This window comes from Pelodiscus sinensis, chromosome 1 (genome assembly GCF_049634645.1).
Source record: "Pelodiscus sinensis isolate JC-2024 chromosome 1, ASM4963464v1, whole genome shotgun sequence".
NCBI classification, from domain to species: Eukaryota; Metazoa; Chordata; order Testudines; family Trionychidae; genus Pelodiscus; species Pelodiscus sinensis.
Window position 1 is genome coordinate 96,559,296 of NC_134711.1, and position 14,158 is coordinate 96,573,453.

The following is a 14,158-nucleotide window of genomic DNA, read 5'->3' on the forward strand; positions in this document are numbered from 1 at the left end:
AGAGCTCCAGGCCAAACCAGCAAAATGGAGCCATCAGGCTCTCCCTAGCAGTCCTGCAGTAGTTAGTGTTTCTGTCCTGCTAGCAAGGAACATCTCCTTCCTACCTTCACAAAGGAGATGCTCAGGGTCAGATGTTAGGCAAATTAAGTAGAAAATAGAAGAAAGAGGCAGCTTTCCATGCTCATTTATCACACTGAGAAGTGCTAAAATGGAGCCTCTGAGGGAAGCATGTCTGCTAGAAAAGGTGACAAGTGTGCACATGTATAAAATGTCAGTGGAAAGTAAGAGTGGTGTGGGGTGGGGAATGCAGCTGACATAATCCAAAGGACTATTAAGGTCTAATCAGCACCTGCTTTGGGGAGCTGTACTAAGAACTGGTGCCACGACGCAGAGGTACAGCAACAGCTGGAATAAACGTTGCGTGTAAGCGAACAGTGATGATTTTCTGGTTTTGCCTGCCCATTGGCCAAATCATCAGAAACCAGGAGCCGGTCCTCATGTTAGTTGAGAAAAATCAGTAATAACCCTTCTGTCCCAGAAGAGAACCCTAACCCAGAGGACTCATGTATACAAAGGGAGTATACAAAGTAGCCTGTCATAGTGGAGAAGGCCAGTGGTCTGGCAAAGTACCACTAAGAACCTAGTGCCACAGGATACTCAATAGGGAAATCACCCTTTACTAAGTACCATTCACACTAAGGACAGTTGGTAACAGTATCAGAAGTGATGTAGGTTCTTCTGTCCCTTGATTTTTAGTCAGTTGAGCTCCTAAGTCACTTTTCAAAAGGGAATTTAGATGCTTTTGAAAGTCCCCCCCCCCAAATATCAGAAAGTGACAAATTCAGTAACTTCCATTGGATGAGTGGATTGAGTCCATCATTATTATCCAACACAATTACATAGTGTAGAACTACAGCTAGTTAAATATAGAAGCAGGCTGATGGTTTTAATAATGTCCACTCACTGCCTCAAGATTTAGAAGTAAAAACCAGGCTGTGGGACTATAAAATATGCTAAAATAATCCTGTTCTACTAGCAAATGCTAGAGTCATCCTAACATGCATTTTTCAAAATTACAGCTCTCCTCTCAGGATTCTCCAATAAAAGAAATTACAGTAAAACTCCATTAGTACGGCATCCAATGCTCCGGGACTCCTGATGGTCCGTTTCAGCAGCAGCTGAATTGGGGATACCTGCAATAGAGCAGCTGGGGTGCTGCCGGGTTGGTCCCGCAGCGCTGAGGGGCGGCACTACGGCACCAACCCAGCAGCACTCCAGCTGCTCTTGGGGACGCCTGGGACAGAGCAGCTGGGGTACTGGCCGGTTGGTCTTGTAGCGCTGCCCCTCAGGGCTGCAGGACCAACCCGGCAGCACCCCAGCTGCTCTATTGCAGGCATCCCCGATTCAGCTACTGCTGAAACTGACCAGCAGCAGCTGAATCAGGGACGCCTGGGGCAGAGCCGGACTATCGTAAGGGGGGGGCTATGAGGGGTCTGGGATGGCATCCCCTCCCACCCCACTCCAGACCCCTCATAGCCCCCCCTTCTGATAGTCCGGCATATCTGATAATCCGGCACCCCCTGGGTCCTAAAGGTGCCGGATTATCGGAAGTTTACTGTACCTCACTTGCCTTCTCTCTGTACCACCTTGGAGCCATCACAGCTACAATACAGCTTACATCCCCATAGAAGATTACCAATAGCAAGGTGTGCGATCCTACACCCAGAGAGACCAACCAAGCAGCTGCACCACTCCACTGATTCAAGTTTATTTTCATCTTGATTCCTTAATATTTTCCTAACAATTTCTCATGTACTCAACCGCTATAGGCTGGGCCCAGCAAGAGGTACACGCAAGGGGTTCATGAGTAATGTTCCCTCTATTTTGTTTCCATTGCCACCTGCCATTTCCTTGAGAAGGCATACGTGGCTCTATCATCAGCAGTCTTCAGATAGGAGCCTCAGTGTGGAGGACCTCCCCTCAGATCTTTTTAGTTCCAAGGTGGATGACCTCTTGAAAAACCTTAAATGAGACTAGATCTACTGCTTCCTTTCTGGGTCTTCATGTGTCAATTAGGAGGCAACCATGGAATAAATTCTGTTCTGTGCACTTAGGCATGTGTAGATGTGCACCACCAGTGGAAACACCTGCAGCTGGCTGTAGGTACTCTGCTAATCAGCTGGGTGATATTTTAATTTCTCCTGGGCTTACAGCGAACACTGTTCAGGAGACGGTCTCGGTTCTTAAAAAGTGGCTGAAGCAACTGTAGTTTGGTTTCATTGACATCAAATACATTTTTCTGAAATTTGGAAAGCTTGTAGTCTGAGGCTGTCTAAGACCAGGATTGTCCTTTTATTGTGTGTATACAGCACCTAGCACAATGGGGCCTTCTCCTGAATGAGGTCTGTAGGTGCTATTGTCATACAAATTAACCAAATGGAAAACTTCAGGATTTAACAATATTCTGTTACTTACAAATAACACTAGTATGCAACAGCTAAGGCAAGAAATGCCCACACCAGAGGGGAGGGAGAGGAATGTTAAACTCATTAAGGAGAGATGGCTGAATTTAAATTAGGACCCATGGGGCAGAGGTATGAAGTCACGAAGGGCCCTATCTGCATTTGCAGGGCACAACAGACATATTAAAGGGAGTTTGGGATAACTAAGTTAGAATATGGACGGTCACAACAGGTATTGTGCCCTTAAGTGACTGAAATGCCATTGCACAAGGAGAAAAGGGGGTGCTAGCATCAGGCAGGCTCAGGCTCATAATAAAGTTAGCTACTGCCCTGTGAGGACCTTTGCCAGGACTGTTTTATTCCTCACCTTCCCCAGTGTCTTCTCCCATCTCAGTGTCAGGCATTACTTGGTCTAGTACCTCTCAGCCCTTTTCCTTTATTAGGGGCTGGCATGAGCCAGTTGCTTGAAATTTAACTTTGAGCTCACCAGTTACTCACAGCAGCCCTTCTCTAACCTACTCTATCTCCTCCTCACCTCAAACTGCCTCAGAGAAAGGAACAGATCCTCTTCCTGCTACAGTCTCTATGTACTGTTCCTTACCCCTTTCGGCAAACTCAGGAAAGCAGCACTGCATCCCAGCGCATTCAGATTTTTCCCCAAACCCAGAAGACATCACTTTTGCCTCAAAAAAGGCATAACATCCACAGAATCTGAACCCCACACACCTGTCAGTGTAGCCAGATGGATGCAAAGAGAATTGCAGGCAGTGTTATGGTACCCAAGCTGGAGAGGGATGAAATGAGAAGATGAAGAACCATCTCAAAGAAGGGAGAAGGGGTACATAGGAACTGAGAACAGCCAATTTTCAGAGGAACTGCCAGGGCTACAGTAACCATCCAATCTTGCTGTGTAAAATTAATAGAATAGAGTGAGATTTTGGGATACTACCCTAATAAGAAAGTTACTCCATGCACTAAACAAGACCACAAAGCAATTTACTGAGCAGTTAATTTACATGAATTATTCCAGAGCTGAAACATCAGCCAAATTCCAACTAACTTGGAGTCTTCATTTCTGCTTGTCACTTTAAGTAGCGTCCAGTGGTTGTCTGAAGAATACACTTATTTTGCAAAAAACTTTTAAACAAGAAAACAAATTGTTGCATGGTTCAGGCTGGCAAAAACCCAGTGTTGTGCTGTCTATAATGAGCTCCCCTGAGCCAATATATGTTCATCCCTATGGTGTGCCAGGAAAGATCATTTTAGAATTAGTAGCATATGCACAGGGAGTAAAGTGTGATTTCTCCTTAGTCAAAGTTACCTTGTGTTGGTCCCTTATACTGTGAGAGGTCTTGCTGCAGCAGACTGTAGGTTTTTGGATGCCAATCGGTGTCTGTTTTATGGGAATCTATTACTGAGACAAGGGCTCCTGCACTTGTAGGAAAGAATGCCCAGAATGGATACCAAGAACCCTTCAAATCCTCATTAATACAACTCATGAGCTGTTGCTCCAGAGGGAGGAAATTTGGAAATTCCCTGGTCGTCTATATCATGAACCTTGTCGTCTATGGAGAGCTGACTGCAATTTGTGTAGAGCAAGCACTGCCCACAGGCAGACTTTGCCAGCGTCAAATTTCCACTATTGAAAGACAACAGAACAAATCAGTCTAAACAACAACTAGCTGGAAGAAGGCAATTGCTTAACACAATCTCACCCTGGAAACTCGCAGAAAATAAAGGAACCGTGTTCTGTGGCAGCAGAAAAGTGCCATTCTTACATTTGTGTGTGTCACTTAGGTATTATTGGTGCATTAAAAATGTAGAGATGTTATTGCTTTGGCCAGTTGCCTTCTTCCTCTAACTCATGGCTTCACTTCAGCGAGGTGGCTTGAACTCCATTTGTTTTGATGTAGTGTGAAGACAGCCATAAATTCAATGGGCAATCTAGAATTGCATGGATTAGCTTAACATTTGTAGAGGGCTCAGCTTCAAAAATTCTATAATGATGTCAATATTTGTAGTGCTCTTTAAAAAGAGAAGGCTCATGGCTAACCTCTCCATGAAGGGAGTGGAACTCATCTTCCAGGGTAGCATCGGTAGGCTTTTCCCTTTTTCAGTCAATTAAGAAGTATAAGGGATGCTAGAGATCCAGCTCTAGGTACTACCTCTGAAAAATCAAGTTCCATTTCCCCCGCTACACAAAAAGTTACTCAGTCTAGTGAGCCCTGTGGACAGAAGTGTGCATATTTGCTTTTCTGGAGAGCATATAGACATTAGAGTATGTCCAAAAATCCTGTAAACGACCAATGTTAAATTGAGGAACCCAGAAGGCTAGAGGGCTGCTGGCTTCCTTAAGAAACCATGCTTAGTAGTTCTTCCAGCCTCCCCCTGAAAGTGAGAAAGCAGTGTATGGTGAGCATTTAAACAAAACACAAACAAACCAACTGCACTAGGACAGGTAGCAGGGAATGTAATTTAAGTATTAATACCAAGAGAGACACAGATAAAGAAACCAGGAAGGCAAAAAGGCAACAGCAGTAATGCAGCTCTCCTAAAACTTTACAATTTTAAGGTTCTGTAAAAGTTCAACAGTAAAGTAGTATTAGTTTAGTATGACAAGCCTTACCCCATAACTCAAAATTAAAAAAATCCTTCCCCTTCTTGATTTGATTTCCCCATAATTTACACATCTGTTAATTTTCAACATGTAGGCCCTGATTCAGAAAAGCACTTAACCAAGCACCAAAGTCCATCCAGGCAACAATTAAGCACATGGGAAATTTTCCTGAATGAAGACCCTAAATAGCATAGACTTGCTAGGTTATAGTTATGGCTATGTCTAGACTACGCTGTTTTCGAAAGGATATGCAAATTGTGAGAATTTGCTTTTCTTCCGATCTCACTTTCGAGAGCAGATCTTTCATAAGTGAAAGTAGTCTGGACACTTTTTTTGGGAAAAACCCAAAGGAGCAAGAGCTTTACTATGTTGTTCATGTTATATTTAACAGAATTCATTTCTAGTGCAATTAAGTCATTCTTCTTCAAACAAACTATATTTTGGGAAGGGGTTGGGTAAGACACCCTAAACAAAAAGAAAAAAGCCTACTGAAATGGGAAAGAGTCGAGCAAGTTTTAATAAATTTAATTTTTTTGCACTGCAATCTTATTTTCATCTCACTGAAATACAATTTGCTTTACAATTAATAAACTGATAATTTGTTCCTATATAAATGGATTCATAAAAATGCAGAGATTACACCACAAGATCCACCATCATTCAAATATCCCGGTAAGACTGGAAATGATACTGGCTAATGAAGGGGTAAGAATGCGTAGATAAAAGATGTCATGGCTCGGAGGGAAGATGCTGATTAAAGGAGATATTGACAGTGAAGCAGGTGATGCTTTAGTCTGAATCTGAACTGTCCTGCTCATTGGTTTGGTACTGGCAGATTGTCTCTTCCAAAGGAGTCATTGTGCCATCCGGTCGAACTCCCATTGGCTTTATAACCTCATCCCTGTAAGATTTTAAAAAAAGTTTCTATTAGCAAATGCACACATGCAGCAATCCGCTGTTTTATTTTAACTAGATGGATATACACACACACAGTATTTTCATAGAGTCTTTAAAATAATAAAGATCTCTATTTTGAAGTAAGGAGAACAAAACAAATTCGAGATAAAGACCACATTCATGTAGGCCAACCTATTAAGCCAATTAAAAAAATACAGGAAAAGTCAATGCCTAACAGACTCATGACAAGGAGCAGGTTCATGGTTTTAAAAACATACATTAGCTTTTCTTCTGTGAATTCTTTAAGAAGAAATGGTTGCCAAAGTTTCACCTGCCATTCTGGGCAACACACAATTAAAATAGAATATTTGATACATATTCATCTCATTCAGGGAACTAAATCATTCAGGAGAACACATTCTGCCTACACAACCTCTAGTGGTGCTTAAGTACTTGTTGATTCATTTTGAACAGGCAGCTTTTTTTTTTACTATTGCTTTTGTTTGTAGCAGTTTAATTACAGGATTGACAGCCATTTTAATCTCTTCAAAGCTCCAAATGCCTCTCCACAGCTAATCCAATTATATCTACTCCACAAGCCACAGCCTCTTCTAAAGATGATTAATTATTGATTAAGCCAATCAAAAAGTATTAGCACAGATTTATTTAATCCTCACATTTTAGCACCTCATTTATTATATGTGGATTACGGAAAAGGTTGTAGGGTCAAAGATAACATTTTGATTTTCTATTAAAGAGCCCTTATTTTTAATTTTTCATGATTTCATTTAAATGGTGTGGATACCTGAAAATAATTTACCTCTGATTGGAAAGGGAATCCCATGAAATGCGTATATTGCCACAAAGACAGTTTAACCTATGCATTTTGCTGTAGTTACTCACGGTGTGGGGGGGGGGGACCTTTATTTTCCCCAACATTTTGCCTTTTCCTTTACTCTTGTCTAAAAGAGGGCTTTGTACAGAGCGCCCACAATCCCTCCTTCCAACCATGGCTTTGACAGAAGCAGCTAGAAGATCACCACATTAGTTGTGCAAGATATGAACAGTAAACCAGATCTTATAAAGATGAGCAATGGTTGAATAAGATACCAGAAACTCTAGCTTTGATCTCTCCCCCCCGCATTTGCGTAACTGAGACACTCAAACCATAGTGATGATTTGCACAATATATAGCCTCAACAGTTTTACTAAAAAAATGATATGCTGCAGTATGTGATTTGAGAGACCGTGAATGCCATGAAACCAGTGTGGTTTTGCTAAACTGGCCAGGTGGACTGGTAGGTATTCGTGCAAGAGGTCTGCAACCCTAGCATCCAGACAAGTGACTGTGTGGCTTCTGACTACTTGCACCTCCATCTCCAGCAGCAGGGAATGTGCAATTATGTAGATCAGCAGTTCTCAAATTTCATTGCACAACAATCCTCTTCTAACAAGAATTACTACATGACCCCAGTGGGAGAACCCTACCCCTACTCTGCTGTGTGCATGAATACACTTGTTTATTTGGGAGGTGGCCAAAGCCCAAGGACTTCAGCTCCTGGCAGAGGCCAGTATCTGGAGATCCACTGCCCAGGGATGAAGGTCCTCAACTGGCTGAGTACCTAACCACCTTACAGTAACAACGTACTTCAAAGGTAAGAACAGATAAAAAGACCAACATTGACGCTAATTAGTCGTCAGATTGTGAGGGGTGAGGTGCCACAGTACCAACTGTACGAGTCTGGGATGAGTGCATTACTCAGGACTGTTGGTAGGTTTATGGAATCAACTTTGTCATTTGCACACAACAGTCCCCGTGCAGATTCTTAGCTTGTGTGAACTCTCAGATCCATTAACCGCAGCGAGTCCCCAATTGAGCACCGGAGATATGACAATTTATGCCAGTGGAGGACCTTGTTTAAATTAAGGTAAAAGTTATCTGGGTTTCTCCGGACAAACCACACACATCAAAGAAAATCGTAGCTGTGATAGCAAAGATGGGAAACTAAGTGCTCTCTTCACAAAAATTACTCCTCGAACCTACTGGCTAGCAGTGTGAATTTTGCAGTATCCCTTAAATATACGAGAAATGTAAAATATATGAATGTACAGATTAACAATATTTGTTTTAATGTGTATCAACATCATTGTTTCCCCTGACAAGATCAAAGACTCTTCTCTGCACCATGCATATTCCCAATACCAACAAAGCATTCTATTCAAGTATACAAATAGAAAACACACCCTAATTAAACATTTGGTAAAATGCATTCTTTTCTCCCACTTCCAGATCTCCCAAGTGTCCCTTCAAATTTACCTATACAAGTTTCAGCTTCCTGCTTGCCACTTAGCTTGATAACGATTCAAAAAAAATCATTCCCTTGTTTTCGAGGGTACTTCTTTCTTGTCTGCTCTGTGTAAGACAGGGCAGTATTGACACATGGAATTAATGACAGTGTCTGTAATAAAACAACAGTCATACAAACACCAGTCTGCTCCTTTGATAACATGGCATGTTTGGGACCTATTCACCTCCCTATAATTGAGTACTACATAATAGTTCCGATCCTTTCATGTAACATTATTTTGTTCTATGATTAGAAAAGGAGGGGGGGAATCTATATACCATTGCCATCTTTATTCACCAGCTGATTAATGCTGTGTTTTAATGAGTGTGGCTGCTATTTAGGCAGGTTCTGTTACATACTTGTTTTGTTGACTTCTGTACAATGTACAACAAAACCCAAGCTGTGATAATTGGAGACCATTTCATCTGCAAAAGGATTCCTGCTATTAATACAAGGTTGGCTTGGAAAAAGCACCCTGACATTTTAAATTAGTCAATTAATATATAATTCTCCCATCATTTATAATGAAGAAAGTGTTTTTATCAGACTTTTTAATTAACATGGAATATTTCCAATAGTGTAGGATATAAACAGATGGAAAGTTACACAACAGTGATTTAATCTGACTAAATTTAGTCTCTTGCAACTCTGAAAGCTTATGTTAAAATCTTTTTGCACAGAGTGAAGGTGGTTTTGGAAGCTCAATCACTTTTGGAAAGTAAACTTATTTACAAGCCAACAATTCTCATTGCTGTAACAAGGTGATTTATACTACTTGCTTTCAAACAGGTTTTATTTAAAATAAATTCAGGGCCAACTCCAGCCAATCAACACCCTATCCAACACCTGGCCCAAGTAGTACTGAAAGTTTCCCATTGCTGGAGACATTTCAGTATCTTCCTTTCCCCCCTTGCATTTAAAAAAAATTAGAAAAGCTTTTGTGGGCAAAACCCAACTTTGTCAGATGCACAGATGGAAGTTACAGCAGCAGGCATAAATATACAATCTAAAAATCTGCATATTTATGCCTGCCACTGTAATTTCCACTCCATGTATCAAAGTTAGTTTTTACCCACAAAAGCTTATGCCCAATAAGTCTTTTAAGGTGCCATACGACTCATTGTTTTTGTGATACAGGCTAACACTGCTACCCCTCTGACATTTGTCACCATGTATGTAGGATAGACTCTTAATTGGAAATTCTGTGTTATACTTCATTCAGATATTTTAAAGATGCTATCATTGTATATGTCCTAACTTCTGATGAGTAACGAGTTCATATTCTGTATGCCACGTTCCCTTTGCATGGATTACAAAACTCCAGACAGATAACCATTTGAAATTTCAACAATAAACCTTCCCAAAACCCACCCCAATTTAAAATCTCATCCTGTACAAAGCTCTTTCAGTAGTGAGGTAAAGAAGCCAGAAACATTACAAATGTGTATATTCACTCCTCTATGCAACACTACCTATATTTACATGAGATGTAAAATACTGTTTAAAAAGTTAACCTGTTATGTTAAGTTTAACTGGGCTGGGCCTGCTGCTATGGGCAGGCAGGCCGCTCCTGTCTAACTGGGCTGCTGATCAACCAGTAATGCCAGCCAGGTAACCAGTTAACCCTTTACTATCTTTAGTTTAAAATGAAGCGTAACTGGATGAATTAATTTTCCCCCAAACTTGGCAATAATTAGTTCTTACGAGGCAAATTTGATCAGAGATTCATTCGATCAGAGATTCATTCAAGCACAACTACCTCACTGAAAAGTTATAACTAACTAAAAATAGCAGTTTGCAACCTCACCTATAGTCCAATATCCATTGAGTCACTCTACTATTAGAGCGTTAATAGCTTTAAAGATGCCAATAAAACCTTATCAACATCATGCTTTATTTAGGGTTACTAAATGCCATGAAACAGTTTCAAACACTCCCTTGTTGCATGCAATCATCTCCTACAACAGGCACTTTTCAATAACAATGTCAATACTAAAGTAATCAAAAAAGGGTCAGCTTCATAGCTCACTACATTTGCATCCAAACACAACTGATTGAGCCCTTTTAAAAAAGATGCCATGCTTTTATTCCTCAGGCATGCAATTGGGCCATCAGATAACACATTTTAAAAATAAATCCGTGAAATCAGATTTAGAATGGCCTGTAATTATATGGGATGATTTTGCCATTTTCAGTCAGGGATGTATCAGTCCTTTACTTTTTCATAAGCAAAATGTATTTGTATTAGCCACACAAGATTTGCTGCAACCCCATACAAGCCCACTTTAATCACTTGCCCAAGTTGTAGGGAACATAAGAACAGCCATACTGGGTCAGACCAAAGGTCCATCCAGCCCAGTAGTCTGTCTGCCGACAGTGGCCAATGCCAGGTGTCCCTGAGGGAGTGAACCGAACAGGTAATGATCAAGCGATCTCTCTGCTGCCATCCATCTCCCCATCTCACAAAGTGAAGCTAGGGACACCATTCCTTACCCACACTGGCTAATAACTGTTAATGGACTTAACCCTCTATGAATTTATCTAGTTCTCTTTTAAACCTTGTTAGTGTTCTATCCTTCACAATCTCCTCAGGCAAGGAGTTCCACAGACTGAATATGCGCGGTGTGAAGAACTTTATTGGTTTTAAACCTGCTGCCCATTAATTTTGTTTGGTGGCCCCTAATTTTTATATTATGGGAACAAGTAAATAACTTTTCCTTATTCACTTTCTTCATACCACTCATGATTTTATACACTTCTATCATATCCCCCCTTAGACTTCTTTCCCAAGATAAAAAGTCCTAGTCTCTTTAATCTCTCCTCATATGGGACCCATTCCAAACCCCTAATCATTTTAGTTGCCCTTTTCTGAACCTTTTCTAATGGCAGTATATCTTTTTTGAGATGAGGCAATCACATCAGTATTCAAGATGTGGGTGTACCATGGATTTATATAAAGGCAATAAGATATTCTCCATCTTATTCTCTCTTTTTTAATGATTCCTTACATCTGGTTTGCTTTTTAACTGCCACTGCACACTGCGTGGACTTCTTCAGAGAACTATCCACGATAACTCCAAGATCTTTCCCAACTAGTAGTAGCTAAATTAGCCCCCCATTATATTATCTGCAATTTCACATTACCCAGCTAGTCTTTAAAACTATGGGAAGGAAAGAACAGAGAAGAAAGCTTCCTCCCCCATTTTCCTGTTCAATTTCTTTCCCCTTTACCAAGTGCCTCCCCTTAAATGATGAAAAGCATGTTGGTGCTGGAAGGAGTGGATAATGATTTATTAACATTTAAATTAACATTCTAGCAGAGAAGGGAAATTCAATGGATGTTTGTCTAATTAAGATTGCACTGGTATTTCTGCTATTTTCAATTACTTTCAATGTTTCTTCCACCGCCAGCTTCCTGATGCGTTACTTCCTATCATGAGAACAATTAGCAAGTCTATCTAGGACAGCCATCTCTAGCCCATTTACACTCAAGATCACTTTCTGAATGTAAGGGCAACCCAAAAATCTATTCTACTGCTTCCTCAAGCCCCCACCCCTTCCCAGAAGCCCTGCTCTACTCACTTCATCCCCTCTGTCAACTGCTCTTACCTTACCCTCACTCACTGTCACTGGCCTGGGGCAAACTGTTGGTCTTTGGGAGAGGGTGTGGGCTCTGGGTTGGGACCAAGGTGCTTGCAGGGTGGGAGGGACTTCCCAGAACCCAGTGTTTGAGGGGAACCTGCTTAATAGCCAGCTCCCCATGAGCACTGACTCCTGTCTGCTTCCTCCCCACACTGCTGCCTCTGATACACAGGCAATGGGGGTGGGGGCTTGTGTGTAACAATGTTAACCAATGAGCCAGAGCTCATCAGTTAACCATTTAACCATGTAAACTATCACATTCCTAATTAGCAGTGAAATAAGCCCCTTTCCATTTGTATTTCTGTTTGTAAGCCTGTTAACATAAATTCATTTCTCACAGGCCATCTACTAGACTATAGACCAGTGATGAGCAACCTAGGCTAGTAAGTGGGCCACATGCATGCCTCTCCATCTTAGTGGGCCACAAGACTGTTGTAACCAAAACAGTCTCCAGGGATAGGGTGGTTTTGCTAACTGTGCTCATGTACCTAGAATTTACGGGCATATAGACTGAATCGTAGCAAGGCTTTGATTGGATGCAGGGGAGCACAGCTCTCAGTCAATGTTACATGCAATCACCACATACCTCACTGTGTCCTTGCTTTACATGCATGTCACTTTAGTAATACAGATAGGAAAAAGGCTACATATGGAAACCAATGGCATCTGGCAACCCTGCAACTATGAAGAAAATATCTTATGGGCCACACACAAAATCCTGATGGGCTGTATTCTAGCCACAGGTTGCCCATCACTGCTAATGAGGGTAACAACATTTATCCCCTACTTGTGTGACCTGGACTAGATTTTACTCCGCAAACTAGAAATAAATGTTGTTCCTCTGTCTGCCAAGTCATCTATTGACTTAGGGTGTCCTCCACTGCTGCTTCTCAGCTTGATCCTTAGTGGTCTATTTTTCTCCCCTAACACTGTAGATTCCCCACCTTTCCTCAACCCTTATCTCTGCCACACTGGCAGTCCATACATCCCAATCACTCCCATGACTGCTTTCTTCTGTTAATTACACCACCTTCTTCCTAATCCATTCTGAACACTCCCTGCCATTTTGTCCCGTCTTGCTCTCCTCTCTAGGGCAAGGAAGTGAGAGCAGCACACTTACACAGCTCATGAATGAGACACTATGTACAGTCATCACTGTACTGAAAAAACTGCAGCTAGACAGGGAGACTGTGGTTAAGGCAGGAAAAAAAAAATCAGTACACCTGTCAAAACAGATCAGTTTCTAGATGCTCTGAAAAACCAAGTGTATTTTATGTACGTTGCTTGATGTTTTAAACCAAAATTTCTGAATCAACTTAACATGCATCTGATTTCTCTACCTTGAATTCTTTGCTTTATTGCAGGAATCAGCCCTTCCCAAAGGTTCTGTCTACATTAATGTTTAAATAGAATTCGATGGAACTGTGTTATGTTCCAATTCCTGCTATCTGCCAAAACATAAGCATAGTTTTCCAGTCCAGTGAAAATGGCCTAAACAGAGCAGACAGACATAAGTATGTAGATAACCAAAAAGCAAGCAAATTATTAGCATTCATACATACCTCTGACAAAGTAAACAACTGGGGCCTAACCCTCTCTCTCAAGAAGAGCTAGGATTAAAAACCATCCACTTTGTTTTATTGTAGTATTTTGGACAGGGTTACGTTACCTGGAAAGCTTATCAAACATGTTGACAAGTTTCATGGCTTCATATTCTTTTTGTTCTTCTGTCATTTCATCCATAGGATTGGGCATTGGCTCCTCCACATGACCAGTGATAAGGTTAATGCTGTGAAGGGGGGGGGGGAGGGGGGGAAAAGAGATGGTTGTAGCATTTACATAAATAAATACATACAAACAAACACATAATATAATAACTGTCATACTGGGTCAGACCAAAGGTCCAGCTAACCCAGTAGCCTGATATGGCCAATGCCAGGTGCCCCAGAGGGAATGAACAAAAAACAGGCTGTCATTAATTGATCTACCCTGTTGCCCATTCCCAACTTGACAGAGGCTAGGGACACCATTCCTGCCCATTCTGGCCAATAGTCATTAAGGGACCTTTCTTCCATGAACTTAATCTAGTTCTTTTTTTAACCATTTTATAGCCTTGGCCTTCACAACATCCTTTGGCAAGGAGTTCCATGGGGAAGTATCGTGAGCAGTTTGTATCATCTGCAAATTTTGCC

The 14,158-nt window shown here is 41.3% G+C and overlaps 1 protein-coding gene across 2 annotated transcripts in view; it reads right to left on the minus strand.

Annotated features, from left to right (window-relative positions):
• Nucleotides 1-5,578: 5,578 nt before the first annotated feature.
• RIC8B (RIC8 guanine nucleotide exchange factor B) overlaps nucleotides 5,579-14,158 on the minus strand; it is a 58,409-nt gene continuing 49,829 nt past the window's right edge. For both annotated transcript variants that reach the window (XM_075938421.1, XM_075938417.1), the window contains 2 exons: nucleotides 13,636-13,755; nucleotides 5,579-5,980 (listed from right to left, as the gene is read on the minus strand). In XM_075938421.1, the coding sequence (XP_075794536.1) occupies nucleotides 5,869-5,980; nucleotides 13,636-13,755 (232 nt within the window). In that variant the 3' untranslated portion in view covers nucleotides 5,579-5,868. The remainder of the gene's footprint in view (nucleotides 5,981-13,635; nucleotides 13,756-14,158) is intronic.